The sequence below is a fragment of the Mesoplodon bidens genome (assembly GCF_964165515.1).
Source record: "Mesoplodon bidens genome assembly, chromosome: 5".
NCBI classification, from domain to species: Eukaryota; Metazoa; Chordata; class Mammalia; order Artiodactyla; family Ziphiidae; genus Mesoplodon; species Mesoplodon bidens.
The window spans coordinates 776,365-798,030 of NC_138161.1; the positions used below are offsets into that span (position 1 = coordinate 776,365).

The 21,666-nt window shown below is 50.3% G+C and overlaps 1 protein-coding gene across 19 annotated transcripts in view; it reads right to left on the reverse strand.

Annotated features, from left to right (window-relative positions):
- The window catches only part of DIP2A (disco interacting protein 2 homolog A), a 93,138-nt gene that overhangs the window by 33,944 nt on the left and 37,528 nt on the right, over positions 1 to 21,666 (reverse strand). For 18 of the 19 annotated variants that reach the window (XR_014015995.1, XR_014015996.1, XM_081235980.1 and 15 more), the window contains 11 exons: positions 20,234 to 20,353; positions 18,898 to 19,095; positions 10,903 to 10,994; positions 7,397 to 7,507; positions 6,111 to 6,234; positions 5,656 to 5,765; positions 5,214 to 5,316; positions 3,771 to 3,835; positions 3,458 to 3,551; positions 2,399 to 2,518; positions 860 to 974 (listed from right to left, as the gene is read on the reverse strand). Coding sequence is in view for 17 of the 19 variants with exons in the window: in XM_081235980.1 (XP_081092106.1) it covers positions 860 to 974; positions 2,399 to 2,518; positions 3,458 to 3,551; positions 3,771 to 3,835; positions 5,214 to 5,316; positions 5,656 to 5,765; positions 6,111 to 6,234; positions 7,397 to 7,507; positions 10,903 to 10,994; positions 18,898 to 19,095; positions 20,234 to 20,353 (1,252 nt within the window). In the remaining 2 variants the exon portion in view is untranslated. The remainder of the gene's footprint in view (positions 1 to 859; positions 975 to 2,398; positions 2,519 to 3,457; positions 3,552 to 3,770; positions 3,836 to 5,213; positions 5,317 to 5,655; positions 5,766 to 6,110; positions 6,235 to 7,396; positions 7,508 to 10,902; positions 10,995 to 18,897; positions 19,096 to 20,233; positions 20,354 to 21,666) is intronic. The other variant, XM_081235981.1, reaches the window with a different exon arrangement.

Here is a 21,666-nt window from a genome sequence, read left to right on the forward strand (position 1 = left end):
CAGCAGCAGGAACCAGGACGCTGAGAAACAAATGTCATATCTTCTCCAGCGGGAAAACACTACTCTGCTGAGCACAAGAAACCACCATAGAACAAAGGAACGAAGAACACCTTATGGTCTGTGAAGAATAAAGGCGTTGTTTTTAATGCTAATTATTACTAAAATTTTACGATCACTTACACCACTACTTATAAATACACATACATAACACAAGACCACAGCTGAGGCTAATTTGAGTTGAGGGTGGAAAATTAACACTAAGTCACCCTCAGCTGCGAGGACGCTGCCCTCTACCCGAGGATGGCGCTCAGGGCAGCGTGGACGAGCCGGGCAGGAAGGTGAGCCGAGGGGCACACCTGCAGGGGCCTGGGGAGCGACATGGATGAGCCCAGAAAGAATGCAGCCTGGGGGCGGTGGGGCTGGGGGTATCACCAGGAGGTCAAGGGTCCCGTGGGCACAGACCCCCGTCCACAGCTGATGTGCACTGGCCGCCGGCCACCCTGCCCTGGAAGAGGGGCGAGTCCTGGCTGCAGTGTTTACCGCGGGACACAAGGCCTTCCTGATTGGAGGAGCACTCGGGAAAACCAGCCCGCGTGCTGCAAGGATCCAGAGATCGCGACCCAGGGAGCCGCTATCAAACCTGCGCCACAAACCAGGCCGGTGTGGGACGTGCGGCCAACACAGGCTGCTGGACGTGGCACCTGGGGCTGCCCCATTACAACACCAACACACCTGGGAAACGGGCCCAGGGCCGGTCGCTGCTCTTGATTTCTCCTGCTCAGGAACAGATCAACCAAATCTGCTATCACAGGTAATTCGGCTGAACGAGGAAGAACTAAGCGTCTACAGGATGGTCTACCTGCGGATGGCCACCGTGAGGGCCTCCGGGGAACTGGCGCAGGGACAGATCACCTCCGGCCTCAGCCCTCTGGCTTGGAAGACGTTCAGGAACGCGTCACAGGAGGATATGGACCCTGCATGAGACAGAGTGGACGCAAGAGCTGAGTGCAAGGCCGACGGGCACGTGGCGTGGGGACGCCCGGCGCCAGGCCTGGAGGCTGCACCCCTTCACCTCACAGTCAAAGTCTCATGGGGAGGGGGTGGGGCCCTTTCCATGAAAAACAGGGCACGTTCTCAAATCGCCAGCAAACAAGAAGCCAACTCTCAGCCCCACGTTGTCTCTGAGGTCTACCCCACGGCCTCACCCGCCTCCTGGCAGCTCTGCCAAGGGGGAGGTGACCCAGGGCACTAACGGAGCCACAGCCGAACCTTCCACCGCTTGAGGCCCCGGCCACGTGTGCGCCCTCTCCTGGGCGTGCCTCGGAGCTGCAGCCTCTGCCAAGCGGCCCTGCCGTGCCTCTCCTGCGGGCACAGCCTAGCTCTCTGTCCCTGCTTCTCCACCAGCGTCACCGGGCCATGAAAACTCAGCTCCTAGGAGGCTGGGTGCTGCCCGATCAGGGCCTGAGTCAGCACAGCCCTGCACCCACTGGGGCCCCAGGGCTGCACCACGACCTGCACCCTCTGCACAGCGAGGCTCCAGGGAAGGAGGGGACCTGGTCATGCGTCCTTGTGTCCAGCAGAGGACACACAAGACCGTCCAGAGGGCTCGGAGCTACAGGGAAGTGACGGACACTCGGAGTGGCGGGGTCTGGGGTCTGGGGGGCAGCAGCCCCGGGAGGGGTTCCTGGTGGCTCGACGGGTGCACCGCAGTGGAGGCTCAGAGAAGCCGGCAGCTCCTGGTGCTTTGGAGGCGGGGCCCTTGGGGTTCGGGGCGGGTGGAGGGAATGAGAGGCTTTGGAGTGCTAGAATGTAGGGTGCCCTCCCGAGTGTCGGGGCCACAGCTGGACAGGGGATTAGATGAAAGGCAGCCTCTGGTCCAGGGCGGATTCAGTGCACAAACAGTGACACACCAGTGTTAAAGCAGTGAGAAAACTCCCACACACCCCCGCGCCCCCGGTTCTGTGCTGCCTGGAAACCCCACCAAAGGTCAACCAAGGCTCCCCAGGACACCCCGGGCAGGCCCTGGACAACAAGCAGCTACTCTCGGGCCCCGAGCAGAGACCGGGGCACAGAGCCCGGGAGGACGTGGGGCGGCCGGGAACGTGCAGTGGCCAAGCCAGTGCAGTGGGGCACAGGCCACAGGGTGGAAGCCTGAACTGGGCTCTGGTTGTATCTACACGGGTCAGACCCGCTCAGGCACAGACCTCCCATCCACTGTGTCAGAACCACTTTAAACGGAGAGTCCTGACAAACACGTCTGAGAGAGTGAGTCACCACGAGACCCCGAGTCACGGAGCAGGAGACACATCTGTGTCCACGCGGCACCGGACACGTTCCGGCTCAGCCCTGAGCCCCGGCGGCCGGCCTGCGGGGCGGGGCTGGGGCAGGCGGTACTCACACGGGTTCGCACCGTCGGCCACGACCAGCAGGCGCAGGGAGCTGAGGCTGACGTCCCTCTGACCTCGCTGCGCCAAGAGCGACCAGTGCATGTCGCGGGACTTCACCAGCGCGGCCCGGGCTGCAGGGGGGCGGGGACGCGCCTGCGTCAGGGGCGCGTGCACACAGAGCAGGCCACGTGCTCCTGCCGCCCGGCCTACCTATAAATCAACTCGCTCGGAGCCTCTCTGCTCTCCCCACACCTGCCCCTCCCTCTCAAGCTGCCCCTCCCACAGCCGCGAGGCTGGGCCTGCCTGTGCTGGGGGCCCCGGGGACGTGGGGCTGCAGGGAGGCCCCCGATGTGAACAGACGGGCTGGGCCTCATTCCTGGCCCTGCTCTCACCAGCAGAGGCACCCGCCAAACGCCCCACCGGACTTTGGTTCTCCTCCGTTAGACGGGGTAAACAGAGACAGCGCCCAGCACGCTGCAGAGCACGGCCCACGTCCACACTGGTAATGGGCACCATCATCGGTGCAGTCGACAAGCACACGGCCACCTGGGACAAGTCAGTGCGAAGAAAACCCGAGTCCCCCTCAGGGGTGACTAAAGGTGCCCCCGAGCTCTGCCGAAGCAGAGCCAGAGGGACGCTTAGACCACGCAGGTGTGGCCGTGCTGGGGAAGCACCGACTAACCACAGGTGGACAGCAGGGCAGGCGGGGCCCCACGGGCAGCCCCCTCACTCTGGGTCATAAACCGCTTTGAGTAAACAGCTTTGCTACTGGTGGCTTGAAGAGCCCTAACTTCAAATCAAAACCACCTCAGGAACTAAGAATTAGGAGCATTTCTGTGAGAGAATAAAGTTAGGCGTCTACGGCCCTTGCAGAGAAGAGCTGTCCTCCATGACCCCCAGCTCCCCAGCGCTGGCAACTCAGACCCACCACGGCTGTAGGGCAGCCTGTCCCCGGCCCACACACGCCTGCGGTTCTGCACGCTGCTTTATTTTTTCTTAATCGCCAAAGATGAATTCAAAGAGACTTCTCTAATGAAGGATGAATCAAGAGATGGTGCTACTCCCGTTACCTTTGTACGCACACACTTTCTGAATCCAGGAGAGCGGGTTCGCCTTCATCAGTGCATACGGGATGCTGACCACATGCATCCTGTTCATGACGCTCTGCAAAGACACGAGCGGTCGGGCCGGGCACGAGCCCCGCCAGGAAAGGCACAGAGCGTCAGAGCCCTGCTCGCATGACAGCTCAGTCCAGAGACACCGCTCACACCAACACGACTAAGGGTTACTCCATCAGCCATAATAGGGTTTGGTGTCACCCACGGACGTGAAACGTCAGCAAGCCTCCCTCTAACCGTCAGGTCGTTTAGATACAGCACTCACTGTTAACACTCCATGCCACAGGCCGGCATCCCTTTTGAAATCCAGCACATTTGTTAATGTTTCAGCTGAAAAGAGGACAAAGACGGTTAAAGCACGTGTTTAACCACGACTTGAGAGGAGTGACCCTCCTCACAGGTCATGTGCATTTTCAGAGAACCCCTGAGATGATTACATCATCAACACATGAGAGTATTAGGAAAGATACACAGTGCTCCCAAATGCCATGCACCAATCAATCAGTAATCTTGGTTATCAAGTTACTTGGTTATTCAAATTACTGGAAAAACATAAAAGTAGAAGGTCATACAACTGTGGATTAAAACGGAGAATCTGCTGATCACTAATCTGGAAACACAGGGAGCAGCATACACTCCAGAGGCTGCAGGCTTGGACGTGGAGATGAAGGACTGTGGCAGGTCTCTCACCTCTCAACCCTACGCCCGCACACCCCCACTTCTCACATCATCCTGCAGCCCCGGGAAATGTCACAGGCTCCCCATGTCACTTCCCTTCAGAGCTGTTCCTTCCCTCCTGCCCACTCTCTCTCCCAGAGTCTGTGCCGAGTGTGCTATAGGGCGCAGCGGTAGCTGGGGTCCCAGGGCCGCTTCCCAGCACAGCCCTGAGCTCAGAGCTCGGGCAGAGGACAGAGCCTGGGGACGCCAGGTGCACCCACAGAAGGAACACCCAACAGTGAATAGGAAGTTTGGTTTGTGTGCCAGGAAATGCTGCTGCATTCTGTTAAGAATACTGTACACACGTTCCCTTGTTGGCTAAAGAGCCCAAATTATAGGTGATACATGTACGGTTAGCACTGGATCTGAAGAAAAAGAAAACCAAGGGACCTGATTTGATAGAATTTTAAAAAAATTATGTAGGCCCTTGAACACACCTAAAATCCTTTTCCAAATGTCCACTGAAGTCTTGCCCGGTGCCCTCAGCTAGCCCTTGCTTCTAAACACTGATATTTCCGATTTTACACATACCACTCAATTTACTTCCTAGTTTTGTTCAATTCCAGTATTTTAGTGGAGAGAAGTAAAGTTCTCTACGTTACATAACTGATATTTCACAGTAAAGGGGGAGCTGCCTGTACACTGCCAAGAGACAAGCCCTGACCACAAAGATTCCACTGGTACATCCGAGTGTAAGACAGCTTAAGCCAAAGCCAGCCACAGAAAACAGTAAGAAAAAGTGTGTCCCGATAAGAAAACGCAAAATGCGCTGCCCCTCAGCTATGGCACAGCTTGAACCAGCCCACTGGGCACAGACCAATGGGTAGTGAGTGGGTTTCACGCTCTGTAACGCCAATGTCCCAACTCCACCTGTCCGGGAGAGCAGAGGCCCCGAGCTCACAAGCCGCACAACATGGATTAAACAGCAGATGCTACGCGGACAGCGTCCAGGTGCCTTGTGCCCGGCCGGAGAGCCACCCCACGCCCTCACCTTCTGAGTAGCCGCATGCCTGGGTCAGAGCCTGGCACTGTGCCAGCAGGGATGCGTGGGACACCGCGACCCCCACGGTGCTGCCTTCTTTGCTGGTTTTATACTGAAAGATTTCAAAAGCACAAGCTCGTCAGGCGATGTCTCTGGAGGCCGTCCCCCTTCACCAGCCATCGGTTCAACTGGAGCGCACTTCACACCCAGGCCCTCGAGGTGACACCCTCAGCTGAAGTCGGGTCACCCTGGGCAGGTACCAAGGGCGACAGGGCACGCAGGCTGGTCCCCAGGGGAGGATCTGAGTGAGTTCCCACAGGAAACCTCATCTTTCTGGGGTGAAGGCAAAGCACAGAAGCTGTCGCCTGTGATCTAAGCAGCAGCAGCTACACTCGGGGAACAAGCCCTGAACACGGGGGTCTGTTTCAGCCTCGCCAGGCGAGGTCACTACCTCGATGTAGGCGGTCCCGGCCCCCGCATCCTGCGCCGATGGGTGCCAGTCCTTGGGGGGCTTAGCCAGGTGCTTCCCGTCGATCACCAGCCAGGTGAGGGGGGGCCAACCTGTGAGGGCGCAGACAGGGACACGGCAGAGGCGAGGGTCAGGAGTCTTTGCTCCCCGCGACGGCGCCTCTGCCGCCCAACACGTGGCCCGAGCTGCTGACAGCTGAGGAGCCTCGCCTCACTGAACCTTTATGAACTTATGTCTGACAGCCAGTGGCCCCCAGGCTGGACAGCACAGGTCTAGACCCTGACCCAGGTGAGGAGCAAGATTCCCCAAGGCCTAGAACACGGCCTCGCTTTTCCTGAAGGCCCTTCCGTCTCTGTAACGGTCACTGACAGGAAAGGACGCCCAAGGGCCCGGTTTAGCAGAGAACTGGGCCGCACGCTGCCCGCCCACAGGCCCACCTTTGAAGGCCGCCACCTCTCCAGTCTGGGCCTTGGGCAGGCCCTTCTGACAAGCGTCCGTGGTCAGGGCCAGGGCGACGCCACAGCTGCCCAGCAGAAACCCGACCTGCTGGCTGCCAGCATCCTGCAGAAACAGAGAAGGCAGAGGCTCTCAGCTCACACAGAGCAGAACTCTTTTTCTCAGCCCTTGGAAAATTAGGACAATTCAGCCCTGTATAGGTATATACTATAGGTATATACTATGTTTTCATCCAAATAAAATACAGTTGTTTTTAAATTTGAAAGATATATTTTCTGCCATGATATATAAAGTTCTGGGTAATGGGCTAATTTCTCAAACTTTTTTCTTGCAAATGACATTTAATACCATTTTAATAAACTCCAAAAATAACAGCATTGAAATTTACACTTGATTTGTGTTTGAAATTTACTGACTAATATGGGCAGGCCTGACCTTTAGCAGTCTTAATTATTTCCACACAGAATATGTCCTTCAGTAGAGTTTTATCATTTTCTTCTTACAATTTTTACAAACTCTAGTTTTACCCTAGGAATCCCAGTATTCAAATATCTGTTCATCATATATTATCCTTTGGGATATACTGCTTTTATTCACAAGCATTACCTTTGGGATTCTTGAATATTTCTTGCTGATAATGCTCATGTGAACAACTGCCTGAACACTGGGTACCACAGAAAACTATGATTTTCTAAAATACATGCTGAGTCTACTCCTAAAATGATCTATTTTTCAATAATCAGATGACTGGTATTTATACCTAAAATGCAATAGCCACCTAGAACATCAGCAGCCCGCCCCGTCAGCAATGGAAGCTGATCGCTGTTATGGACGTGAACAGAAATGCAAGAGAATGTCATATGTTTAAAACTATCACTTAGAAGTGAGCTAAAAGACATCTCTGTAATGATTTACTTATCCCTAAGAAATGGAAATTATTATCAATAAACACACCATTTTGAGAAATGATTTAACAATCAAATCCCAACTTCTATGCATTGGAGGAGAAAATGTTAGTTTCTGTTGGGAAATTCAAGCAAGTGATACTGGCCCCACCAACAGCTGTTCCAGTGCCCTTGTCACCAGCGAGATACATAAAAGGAGTGTCTGGAGATGAAGCTGCTCTAATCTCTCTGAGACCCGCCCGCCTGTCCCCCGGCTCCAGACGGCACCTGGAGTGAGGAGACTAAGGCCTGCGAATGGACAGGTGGACTTCAGGATGAAGCCTCAGGGACCGTGAACCTGGGGCCTGCACCGCGCTTGCTACCTTTCTTGTTAGTGGCACTTCGATGGGGACAGGAACCAGCTCTGCCAGGAGACACCCATAGAACGCAACAGTGAACATGACAGGGTCGCTATTAGGAAACACCAGCGCCACCTACGAGAGTACAAAGGAAAACCACGAAATCCACTAGTGAATAATTCAGTCGTCTGAATGCCTGCTGCTGAGACAAAAAACGTTACTTTGAGTGCTAACCCTTGGTCCTTAAGTGTCTGCAGCCATGTAACTTCTAGAACACAGTCTTTAGGTTACGGTCTTTACCCCGCATGTGACAAAATAATGTTAAACTCCTGGGGCTAAAGGCAAGCGCAGCTGGGTCTGCCTGCGGGGTCTAGGTCCAGCTCTGTCCACTCTGACCATCTGGGCAGCAGCGACTCAGGGAAGGATGCGATGGACCATCACCCACCATCAAGTAGCCCAGGTGAAAAACAACTGGACATGAAGAGGGAACCAGGAATCAAGGTCTATCAAAAGGTCTTCCAAAAGAAAAAATCCTGACACCAACGTTTTACTTGGACAGACCTTCGCTCAAGACCGAAACATTAACAGGGGAGGGTGGTGGGCAGAGAACTCAGCAAGACCCCTACAGCTGCCCTCGGAGTCTCCACGGGGGGTCCACTCCCTGCGCCCACCTGGTCATCATGCTACCACTGTTTAAATTACATATTCTATTACATTTACCTTACATTTTTATTTTTATCAAAAAAGTTTTAAAACACAGAATTAAAATGACGAAAAGTACTAACGAAAAGCCACACCCAGATCACCCTCCCCCACTCCCCAAGGCAGCCACTGTTAACGTGTTTCATATCCTCTCTTTGCCAACTGCTCTCATCTTTTTAGACACTATGCTCACACTGCTGTGTCTTATGTGTGAAGGTATTTGGACATGTGTTTTATTTCCTGTTACTGTAGACAAACACTGAGCCCTCTTCATTCCCCACCTTTCTCTTCTCCCATCATCCCAATTTCCATTTCTTATAATATCTGGTTAAGTTAAAAGCTATTTATGGGATGAGGTTTTTCTAAGTCCCCAATATTGTAATAATAGTGTGCTCGAAACCTACATGGTTAAGTCCAAATAGTATTTGAGGGGACTGTTGACACAGGGCCTTTGAGGGCTTTGGATAACTAATAACCTTGTACTTCATAAGACAAAATTTAAGCTGTTTCTGTATCAAAATTCTGTACTTGAGGTCTGGAAATCAAGTTTCTAGTAAGTTTGTTGAAAACGGCAAAGATCTCCTTTGAAAGTTGGTGTTAATAGCATTTGTCCCACGATTAAGAACTGTGACCTTTAGCCTCGAGACTGGATGTCTGGTAGAACATACATGTCCTTAGAGAATCTGTTATAAAGGTTGTGTTTGTTCACTTTTATAAAGCATATTATCACAGGAGAATGACCTTGCCATTCATTTCCAATCACTAAATCCATCGCTAACTGTGATCTCATCAATCCTTTATAATTAGCCCAATTACGTGGATTCACTTGCAAGTCGACAAAGTATCTGGAAGTCCTTGTCCTTGCAAGAACTTTCTTCAAGAGAAAGAAATTAGTGATTCTTAGAATCATTTTAAAGCACAACATAAGTCAGGGGTTCCAACAGGTCTAAAGCGCCAGGTATCATAAGGAATCATTCCTGTACTGTTTACGTTTCTATAGCCAAGCTTGCCCCTTCTCTCTGGTGGTGACAGCCACTGCCTCTTTCACCGGCTTCCCTTCCTCTGTGTGCACCGGACAGCTTGCTCGGAAATGCCCCGCTGGGTGTGTCAAACCTGTCAATAGAATTTCTAAATAACCAACCAGTCAGGCAGGCTCCTGGGTTTCACCAGCTGCCGACCAGCCTGCCCACCTGGGGCCTCACCCTTCTGTCCTGTCTGGCTGCTCCTCGCCCGCAGCTGGCGGTCACCCTGGGCCACCCTGATGGCTCTCCTGGTTGGACCACTCACTTGTTAGCAGGAGCACTCCCTCTGTGAGCTTCCCAAGAAGGAGCCCAGTCTTCTGAGTCCTGCCTGTCTGAGAATGGTGCCCCACCCTCACATCCGTCGACTGCCCAGGAAGACCGCACTCCCTCTGGGCTTCCGAAGCACAGCTGTCTCCCCCAGTGCCACACTGAGAAACCGAGGCCCCCTGGGGTTGCTGGCCTCTGTGCACAACCCACTTTCCCCAGGAGGCCACGAGGTTCCTGCACCCTGCCCTAAGCAGCACTGGGGTAAGCGCCTCGGTAGGGGTCCCCGCACCGCCCGCCGGTCCTTCACCCCCCTGCTCCGGGGTATAGTCTTGCATCATCATTAGCATTAAAAACTTCCCACTCTCCGTTCCCCCTTCTCTTTCTGGAAGTCCTATCAGTCAGATGCCGGCCTTCTTGATCAAGTCTAATCTGCACCGTTTTTCCTTCCTACTTTCCACCTCTTGGTCTCCCCCACTAGCATCTTCTTGTTGATTTATGGAGCAATATCTTCACCTCAGACCTCCAGGGATATTAAGACTAATTTAAAAAAAAAAAAACTGTTTTCTGTATCTAGCTCTCCTCCAAGTTGGTTTGTTTCCTCTGCCTCCCTCCCTCCCCCCGCTTCCCCTTTTCTTTTTTTCCCCATTTATTGCCCTCTGGTTATGCTCTTTCACGTTGAAGTTTCGTGGTCCGTAAATGTCCTTGGCTACTGGTCCGCATTAAAGACTGAGGCGCTTGAGAGCAGCCTGAAACCCCGCACCATCCTGTCGCCCTACAGCTTCCCTGCTGGGTGACCTGACCTCAGGCAACCTTCCTCACTGGGGATTTCACTGCTAAGTATGCTGGCTTTCACCATCCTGGACCTCCCGCTACACCGGGGTTCCCCAAGTCTGGCTCAGTTTGCCTAGAGCAGTGCTGTGTAGCAGAACTTCCCACAATGGTGGAATCGTTCTTTCTCCGAGCTGTCCAATATGGTAGTTAGTTGTCAGCCACACGCAGTGACTGAACCCTGGAAATGGGGCTCGTGCAACTAAGGAACTAAAACTCTAATTTCATTTAATTTGAATTTAAACAGCCCCCTGTGGCTATTGCCAACCATGGTGGGCAGTGCAGGACGAGGAACTAAGCCCCAAGCCTCCTCTGAGTTCTGTTCTGGCCACACGGAAGAGGGAAGGAGATGAATATAAAACACACAGAATTTCAAAGTAAGGTCAACGTTTCTGCACAAAACTTACGCTTTGGAAATGTAGCGCTGATTAATATCTGACATTAATATTTTTATTAAAATCAATACATATGAAGTCAAAGAGAAAAGAGGTTTAAGAATCAGGAAAGGGGCAATAAGGGAGAATAAAAGGAACGATCATTTTACCTACATCAACACAAACTTTCTCCATATTTAATATTTTTTCATCGCTGACTTAAATCCCTTGTATTAATGCTGTAAGTCTGAACAACTGAGAGAACACTGATGTCAATGAAGCAGATTTTTAGTCTCCATTCTCACTCACTCCAACAAAGGTGCATTTGGTTACTTACTCTGTCTCCGGGTTTAAGTAGTGGTTCATTCTTACTAGTCAGTTTATTAAGTAGAGTATAAGCTAGTTTTAAACTCCGACTCCAAAGTTTGCCTAAAATAAAATAAAAATACTAAGCAATGTAAAATTTAAGAAACTGATAATTAACATTTTAATGTAGCAATCATAACATCCCATTAACATACCATTATTACTCTATTGCTGAAAATTCAGGTAGCTTCCAATTGATAATTATTTTGCACAATGCTGCAATGAAGTTTTCTCTTAAAAACAACTTACAGATTTATTTTTCTTAACAGAAAACTAAAACAGCATTTTATCATAGAAAATTGAGAATATAGAAAAGCCAGCTGAAAAAAGCATTCTTTCTGTTATATATGTACACACACACACACACACACACACACACACAGACACACACACACGTATGCATAATTTTTAAGAAATGGGATCATACTTCACCCTTTTTTCAATCAACATTGCACTGTGAATGCGCTTTCATGTCATTGAATGTGTCTCAATTATACCCCTTATAAGAGTGGCATATAAGTCATTTAACCTTTACAACAACAATTCATGAGGTGGGTCCATCTTCATCTCTGCTTTCACTCGAGGAGACAGGGAGATGTTAGGGAACCTGGCAGAGCCACGGGCGGCTGGAAAGGAGCGTCTGGACCCCTCCTGAAGGTGCCCAGCCCTGTGGGTGCTTCCCTGAGGAACACGGCACATGATACACGGGACAGTGAAGGGCAGGGGGAGAGGGGGAGGAAGACAGAAAAGCCTGAGTCCACCCCAAACCAGAAGCAGCCCTCCCACTCACCCTGCGCAGTGCAGCAACGCAGGAAGACAGAGCCGTCCTTCACCCTCCCCACCCCTGGGCAACCATGCGGCAACCACACGCCCCTTGCCGTAAATAGTCTAAACTTGGGCACAACATTGTGAGATAAGTGAACTGTGGGGCCTGAGAAATAAATGAGAAAAATAGTCAACTCAAAACACCGCTGCCAAACAAACAAACAAACAAACAAACAAAACACCGCTGCCTTTGCCTAAATAGAAAGGTCAACTCAAGATGTTAATAACTGTAACTGTAACACATAAAGATTTCCAAACTGAATCCAGATATTTATAAAAAGAAAAACGCATCATGACCTCTCCGCAACAATGCAAAGAGGTTTAACAGAAAATCAACATAATTTGCCACATTAACAGAATAAAGGTGGAAAAAACTAAAATAATTTACCATTCAGGATTTTAAAAATCCTTCTTAAATTTGGGATGAAAGGAAACTTCCTTAATGTGATTGTTAAAAGTCGTCTTTAAAAATTCCACAGGAGGTATCATAATTAATGGTCAGATATTGAAAGCTTTCCCTCAGAGAGCAGGAGTAAGTCAAGGACAACTGCCTTTTTACTGACAGTCTCAGCCAATGCGATTGGGGTGAAAGGGGCAGAGAAGGTAAAACAATAAGACACAAAACCGTCATTATTTGCAGAAGATGTGACTGTGCATATCCTGAACCTATAACTGAAATCAGCAAGGCTCTCAGAGATAAGAGCAATATGCAAATAGCGTGTAATATCCATCTGCCATCAACAAACAGCAAATAAAAATCTTAGTGATACTATTTATAATAAGATTTAAATAAACAGGCCAAATATCTAAGAATATGTGTTACAGACAACACGCAAAGTCTCCCCCCAGAAACTTATAAAACAGTACTGAGGTTGAAAAAGATTTGAATGAATGGAGGAACCTATCATGTCCATTGCTAGAAGGCACCATAACGCAAACGTGCTAATTCTCCTCAAACTGTTCAAGGCAACGATAACCAAAACCTCAACAGGTGTGTTTGTGGCACCTGACACAAACTGACACTGAAATACCAGGGCGAGAGAAGCCAAGACGCTCTGGAAGAAGGAGACAAGACAGGAAGACTTTCTCAGGTTAAGACTTCGCCTTCCAATGCAGGTGGTGTGGGTTCAACCCCTGGTTGGGGAGCTAAGATCCCACATGCCTCAAGGCCAAAAAAACAAAACATAAAACAGAAGCAACACTGTAACAAATTCAATAAAGACTTTAAAAACTGTCCACATCAAAAAAATCTTTAAAAAAAAAAAAAAAAAAAAAGGGCTTCCCTGGTGGCGCAGTGGTTGAGAGTCCACCTGCCGATGCAGGGGACACAAGTTTGTGCCCCGGTCCGGAAGGATCCCACATGCCGTGGAGCGGCTGGGCCCGTGAGCCATGGCCGCTGAGCCTGCGCGTCCAGAGCCTGTGCTCCGCAACGGGAGAGGCCACAACAGTGAGAGGCCCGCGTACCGCAAAAAAAAAAGAACAACAACAAAAAAAAGAACGTGCTATTGGCCTAAGGGTAGAATATAAATCAACGTGATAAAACAAAGAACCCCAAACAGACCCACCCCCATGTGGACAACTCCACTTACAACACAGGTAGCACCAAGGGGACAAGAACGGGACACCTGCCATCTTTCCTGAAGAACTGACCCGGAACCCAGGCCCACACCACACACACAAACTAAACTCCCTCCGGGTGGGCAACAAGTCTGAAGGCGGGTGAGAGAACAGCAGAGCTAGAGACCAGGAGGGGAGGAGGGAAGCCTGCTGCAGGGCCGTGAATGGTCAGGGCGCACAGTAAGCCGCCAAGAAGGACTGGCATCCAGAACACACAAAACACCCACAAATAACCCTGTATAAAAATGTGCAAAAGGGGCTTCCCTGGTGGCGCAGTGGTTGAGAGTCCGCCTGCCGATGCAGGGGACACGGGTTTGTGCCCCGGTCCGGGAGGATCCCACGTGCCGCAGAGTGGCTGGGCCCGTGAGCCATGGCCGCTGAGCCTGTGCGTCCAGAGCCTGTGCTACGCAGCGGGAGAGGCCACAACAGTGAGAGGCCCGCGTACAGCAAAAAAAAAATGTGCAAAAGATTCAACACCACTTAACAAAAGAGAAAACCCAAAGGATCAAAAACAGGAAAAGATCTCAACCTACTCAGTCATCAGGAAAAGGCAAATTAGCACCACAACGACTGTCACCATATTCTCACCAGATTAGCCAAAATTAATAAGCCTGCCAATGACAGGGAGAAGGTGGGACTCATACACTGATCAGGTAAGTGCAAACTGGAAAAGTCTGGAATTATCTGATAAATGTAAAGATGTCATAATCCCAGAACTAGCTAGCACCTCTTCTCCTAAGTATATACCCTACAAAAATGCACGCTTACACACCAGGTAGCACATACTGGAATGTTCCCGGTAGCACTGTCTGTAACAATTAAAACTGGAAATGACCCAAAAGTCCATCAACAGTATAATGGAGACATACATTCTGAAATATTCAATATTTATTCCTCAACAGAAATGAATGAGCTACAACTATACACAATAATATGGATGAATCTTAAAAGCATAAAGGTCTGAGACTCTGCTTCCAAGCAGGAAAGAACAGTGGTGGCAGACCAGCACTCGCGCCCAAAATGACTTAAAACTGGATAAAATGCAAAACCATCCGTCAGAGGCAGCAAAGACAACTAGAGGAGTTAAGACCCCTGGGGAAACCCTTGGGAGGTGAGCTGACCTTCTGCAGCTGTTCTTACAAAAGCTGAGGGCGGGGCTTAGCGTCTGGCACCCACGGGAGACGAACATCTCATGGCTTTGTGCCCCTCGGAGTGCTGCTGCTGGGGCGCGGAGACCGGGGCTTCAAGAGGAGTCCGCTGAATCTCGGGGCCATGCACAGCGGGTGGAAACCTCTGAAAGGCCAGGCAGAGCCCCCAAGTTGCTACATAAGACAAAACCCATGGTTGGGGACACCCCCCGCAAGAGGAAAGGGTCACACAGATCACACCAGTTTTAGAAAATGTGAATAAAGGAAAACAGAAAATCTCCAAACTGAAGTATATATATAAAAAGGATGTCATAGGACTTCCCTGGTGGTCCAGTGGTTAAGAATCGGTCTTGCAATGAAGGGGACGCGGGTTCAATCCCTGATTGGGGAAGTAAGGTCCCACATGCCGCAGGGCAACTAAGCCCGTGCGCCACAACTACTGAGCCTACATGCCACAACTAGAAAGAAGCCCGTGGGCTGCAAAGAAAAGCCCGCGTGCCACAACGAAAGATCCCGCGTGCTGCAGCTAAGACCCGACACAGCCAAAATTAATCAATTAATTAATTTTTTAAAAAAGAATGCAGGGGCTTCCCTGGTGGCACAGTGGCTGAGAGTCCGCCTGCTGATGCAGGGGACACGGGATCGTGCCCCAGTCCGGGAAGATCCCACGTGCCGTAGAGCGGCTGGGCCCATGAGCCATGGCCGCTGAGCCGGTGCGTCCGGAGCCTGTGCTCCGCCACGGGAGAGGCCACAGCAGTGAGAGGCCCGCGTACCGCAAAAAAAAAAAAAAAAAAAAAGAATGCAAAATATAAAAAAGGCACGTGGGACTCAGAAAAGGTATTAATATAAATGTAATCAGAGTCCCAGGAGGACAGGAGAGAGAAATGGGGAAGAAGCACTATATCAAGAAATTATGGCTATACTTTTCCAAAAACTGATGAAAGATACCATTCCATTGATCTAAGAAGCCCTGTGGACCCCAAGCAGGAAACTTTCAAAGAACGTAACAGCTAAATATGTATATCACAGTAAGACAGATGCAAGCCAAAGCCAAAAAGCCATCACAGGGAAAAAGACACATCCTCATCCAGAGAGGAACAACAATCTGGCATCTCACTCCTCAAAAGATATCACAAAAGTCTTCAGAGTGCTGACAGATGCCTGTCCGCCTTCACAAAGGAAGATGCGGGCAGTCCCACAGCCAGCAGGAGAGGTTACAGTGAGAAACGCGGAGCGGCAGGAAGGAACATTCCGCAAAGGAAAGAAAGAACAGCACGACTCCTGACTCAAAAGGCAAGAGTAGTGAGCGGTGTCTTACGGGTGTAGTGGATACAGACTTAAATCGAAAGACAAGGAGAGAAGGACCACGGCTGGGGTCTTCAGGAAGCCCTGAAGCAGAGCGAGGCACCAGAAGGGCTCCCGGGAAGCGCGGGACAGTGAGATGCGGGTGACGCCGTCTGGCCGCAGTCCCTGCAGGCTCCCTCACAAGGGAAGTCTGTGCTGAGCGGAACACAGGCCTTGTCCCAGTGCCTCGTGTAACCCGCACCCGGAAGCTGAATTCCAGGTGGAGGCTGTCAGCAAAGCACACTCATGAGTGCACAGCGAGCTCCTGTCTTAAACAATTACAGAGCTAGCTCTCTAACGAGCACAGGTGCAAAGACCCCAAACAGCATACTGGCAACTAGAATCCAGGCATCTACTGAAAAGGCATCTTGGCCAAGTGGGATTTATTCCAGGAATGCAAGCGCTGCTTAACATTTGAAAATTAATCAATGTAATTCATCAGGTTAGTGGAGGAGGCAGAGAAACTGTATGGTCACCTCGATGAAGCAGAAAAAGCCAATCCACGATGCGAAACTTTCAGCAAACTAGAAACAGAACTTCATTATGACAAAGAATTACTACCATAAAACAAGCAAAAAAGCTACAGTAAACAGCGTACTTCAAGACCAACTGCTTTCCACCTAAAACAGAGAAGGATTCTCACTGCACTGGCGGTTCCAGCCTGTGCAGTGAGACAAGAACGGAAACCGAAGGTGTGAGAACTAGAAAGGCCAAGACAACGCCGTCATTGCTCACAGGGGCTCAACTTGTGCACAGGATGTCCAAAACTACTCATTAATAGACCAAAAAGAATTAATATGTCACTTTAACAAGATCACTAGATACAAAGTCACCATTTAAAAAAGATCAATTGCATTTCTATTTACAAGCAACAATTGAGTCGAAAAAATTTAATCATTCCATTACAATAGGAATAAATCTAATGAAAGAAGCTCAAGACTCCTGGACTCAAAAGTGTAAAACGTCACTGAGAGAAACCAAAGTAGGCCTTCAACGGCGGGATATTCCAGGGTCATGAGCTGGAAGATCCCATAACTGCAACGAAACTGATTCGCCTCAAGCTGGACTATGGGTTCAGTGCACTGCCAATCAATACCCCAGCAGGATTTTTTTCTGGAAATGGACAAGCTGATTCTAAAGCTTGGAGGGCTTGGAGGGCTTCCCACGGCGCAGTGGTTAAGAATCCGCCTGCCAATGCAGGGGACACGGGTTCGAGCCCTGGTCCGGGAAGACCCCACATGCCACGGAGCAGCAAAGCCTGTGTGCCACAATTACTGAGTCTGCGCTCTAGAGCCTGCGAGCCACAACTACTGAGCCCGCGTGCCACAACTACTGAAGCCCACGCACCTAGAGCCCGTGCTCCGCAACAAGAGAAGCCACCGCAATGAGAAGCCTACGCATTGCAAGAAAGAGTAGCCGAGTAGCCCCCGCTCGCCGCAACTAGAGAAAGCCCGCATGCAGCAACGAAGACCCAACGCAGCCAAAAATAAATAAATTAAATAAATAAATAGAAATAGTTTACTTGGAAATGTAAAGGGCCAAGAATAGTCAAGGAAATCTTGAGGCGCAATCACAGAGCTGGAGGACTGACATCCAACACAGACTCGTAAAGCTCCAGCAACTCAGGAAGCACGGATGGTGAAGAGAAGAGACCCACAAGTACAGTTTTCACCTGACGGATGACAAAGCCGTATCTGGGGGAAGGGCTGCTTCTCAACAAATGATAGTGGGTCAGTTCCATTCATAGGAGAGAAAATGAGTCCAAGTTCACACCATACACAAAACTAAACTGTAGATGGATCATAACACTAAGTGTGAAAAGTAGAATGAGTCTTCAGAAGAAGACTCGGAGGGGGAGAATGACTTTTTGACCTTAGGTCTGGCAAAGACTTCCTACACAGAACAGAAAGCACAAAAAAGGGAGAAAACAGATAAATTAGACTACATTAGGTTATGGCTTCTCATTCATCTAAAGCCACAATTAAAAGTGTTAAAAGGCAGTGCAAAGGGTGGAAGAAGATATTTGCAAAACATGTACTGGACAAAAGGTGTGTATCTGAAACATAAAAAGCATTAGCAAGCGAACAGAAAAATGAGCCAAAGATCTGGGTACGTCATAGGAGGAGGTGTTCAAGCAGCCAGTAAGCACGTTAGAAGCACCCTCAGCACCAGGCACTGGACACCACGATGCTTCCTCAAGGAAGGCAAACGGGAACAGAAGGTATCCAGTGCTGGAACTCCTCCCCCAGGGCTGTGGGGTGGAAACAGCTCGCCAGCTCGTCCCGAAGCTGACGCGCGAGTCCTATACCCACAGCAGCACGAACGCCTACACGTCCACCTCAGACCCACAGAGAACGTTCACAACAGTCCGACACGCAGCAGTCCCGGAGCGGACGCAACCCAGATGCCCACCTGCCGCTGAGCTCGGACGTTGGCTGTGGTGCATTCTCACAATGAGAGACTGTCCATCAACGAGAATGAAGTGACCACGCAGCACACAGCACAGGGGTGAACCTCAGACAACGCTGAGCAAGACGCAGCCCAAAGCACCTCGGACTGGCTCACACCCAGCGGTCAGCAGGGCACTGGCCTCGGCTGTGGGGGACGCCGGCCTGGGGGCCAGAAGTGCCTCGGGGCTGAGCGCTCCGTGAAAACACGTCCAGCCAAATGCACGCAATTCGTGTTACATAAACACGTAGAATGGAACCAAAAGACGCCAAACACAAAAAACACATACTGCTTGACGCCATTTGTCCAAAGTTCAAAATGAGACAAAACTAAACTCCACTGTTCAGAAATGCACACACAGATGTGAACTCTCGAAACCACCAGGCAGGGAGTGGTCCCCCGGTGGGGGAAGGGCAGTGGCCCGGGAGGGGCCCCTGGGGGGAGGCGAGGTACTGTTTCCCTGCCAGTTGTGTCAGCTTGTCAGGAATCTGTTCTCTCATGTTCCTCAAGTTGCACGTCTGTGTCGTACAACATATTACATTTCACAGCCAGCCAGCGCCCAGCTACCTTCTGTTGACACTTGCCATAGGTGAGGGTGTAGACGGCCTTCCCCGTGGTATCCAGGGCGGTCAGGCACGGGGCTTTGGGCTGCGTGGTGCCCCACTGCTGCAAGGTGGCCAGCAGCGACGGTGGCCAGGTGCTGCCCACAGCCAGCAGCTCCCCTTTCAGCACTGCCATCTGGCCGCCCTCAGGCTTCGGCTGATTTGGATCTGGTTGCTGCACTACAAGCAAAACCGAATGTGAACAGCGGCGTTTCATAGAACCAGGCACATGCTCTATTGTCAGGCCTCCACAGTTTATAGCTTCCTTCTTGAAAAATACCAATTACAAGAAGGCTACCATAATTTGTTTAGATTTCCCCATCATTGTAACAGTCACAGACCAAGTGAGCAAGGATGGAAAGAGAGCTAGTCATGGATCTAGATGGATCCTGGCTACTGTAACCCCAGGATTACAACGACCCCCAGGCTTTCACCCAGAAGGCACCTAAGAAGCAGGTGTCCCCACTTATAAAGGATGAGAGTAGAATCGCCACTTCAGTTGAGGCGCTCAAACCACGTTGAAAGAAAAAAATAAAGTAAAATCTATTATGTTTCCAGTGGATATGTCATCAATATTTGCCCAAATGTACAAAAGACTTCCTAAAAAGCATTCATAGCATTGAACTCTGAATTTGAAAGGCATAATTTGATTACACAGACGTGCCCTAACAGCCATGTCTAATCCCCAAGTAGGAGGAGACACCAGAGCTGGTCTGTGGGACTACCGCACAGCAGAGGTGCAAGGCCGGGGGCAGGGGACGGCCGGGTGCCCCGAGGCCCCAGCCACACGTCACACGCTGCTATCTTGTACAGGGCTTCACTTTCTCTTACTTTTCTACAGATTTATACTCCTTTCTGTTTCTTGGTAATTAAAAAAAATAAGTCTATATTCTTTTTCTCTGACTATATATATCATTCATAAACGAGAGGCTAAAATCCTGAAGAGCCCAAACTTTGCTAAAGATATAATACTTTAAAACCAAGGGGAAAATAAATAAATAAATACATAAAACCACGGGAAGACAAGTATTTCAGATTTAAAGTTTAAATAAAAATTTAAATCGTGGAAGTAAACTGAAATTTTAGATGTATTCTAACAAAGTACTAACCACTGGAGCAGAGGCATGGAGAGACGCGGTCTCTTAACTACAAGCTGTTGACACAGAGCCCGAGGTCGTGTGTGACACTGAAGTCCCCATCACACACGATGACCACAGAGTCTGGGTCTGACCCACATATGAAGGACGTCTGCCTGTGTCCTCAGATGTAATGGCTGCCCTGTCTGCACAAACTAGCGTGCCGGAGTCGGGACACTCACCTTCCAACACCTCCTCCAAATCATCCACGAAGAACTCCTTCAGTGGAGGGCGCTTTGGTTTCTTCAGGGTGTTAAGAAGCTGCTGGATCTTGGAGGACACTCTGCTGCTCACGGGGACACCTGCCACGGGAAGAGAGCGCTGAGGCTGGATGCGGAACCCGGGTCCAGAGACCACCCGTGTGAGCGCGTCGGAACTTGTAAATCCAACCAAGCGCTGGCCCCCGCAAATGGCCATTTTGGAATTTATTAGTTCATCTGACAAATGTTTACTGAATGCCTTCCAGGAACCAGAACTTGTTCTAAGCTAGCGGTTTTCAGAGTGGCCCAGGGACCCCTGGGGGTGCCCGAGACCCTTTCAGGGGTCACGTTAGAGACGCCATTTGCTCCTTCCCTCTCCTCTCTCACACGCGCACAGTGGAGGTTTCCAGAGGCCACACAGTGCGGGACGCCCAGCAGGTGGAAGCCACCCAGACGCTGCTCTCTCGCCAGCTACGAGAGACCAGCAACCGCAGCAGACAAGCCTGCCCTTCTCATGGCATCTCGTTGTATTAGAACTGTTTTCATAAATATGTGCTACTTATGTTAAGAGATAATGAGCTTATTATTGTAATTTTTAAATGAGTTATATATATATATATATAAATATTTTTAAAAATCTTAAGTTTTAATTTCTAATATGGTAAATGTACAGAGATATAACCCGCACAAGCTAAAAGCTCTCTGGTGTCCTCCATAATTATTAAGGAATCGACGTTCTGGGAGATGTAAAGTCAGCCAAGACAAATAAGAGTCTGCCCTCAAACAGGTCACCGTCTGCTGCACAAAAACCAGCAGAAATACGTACACGTGCTGGTGGAACACCAGCCTCGGTGACAAGCGCTCGGAGGAAAAGGCACGTGGGAACACAAGCAGGCGCGCTGGCAGAGGAGGCGAGGGCAAGGCCTGGAGCCGCAGCCACCCCCGTGCACCACGAGGCCGTCGGCGCCTCCCTCCTCCAGGGCTGGGCCAGCCATTGAGCGCTGCACTCACTGGCCTGCTTAGCAGCCTCCCTCGTCCTTTACAACACCAGCACTTTGAAAGAGTCCACTTCTTTCCATCGTTAAGTAGCACAAACCTCATCCTGCATATGCTTGTGGTTTTCTCAGGATTCCAGTCAGATGCTGCATTCCCGGCTGAAGCAGTACCTGAGCATCATGTCCAGACCCACAGGACACCCACCTACCCTCAGGGAGACGCAGGTTTCTGTCACCCGGGCAATGTGCCGTCCAGCGCTCCACTATCGGTACTAGTTTTAGCTTGTGCCACTAATAAGAGTGTGAGACCTCACGAGTGTCCTGATCTTCATCCAGCTCTCTCCCTCCACTAAACAGCCACTGGTCATTCACCTGAGGCAAAGTTTACTGCAACGGCTGCCGAATTATTTTCCAGCTTGA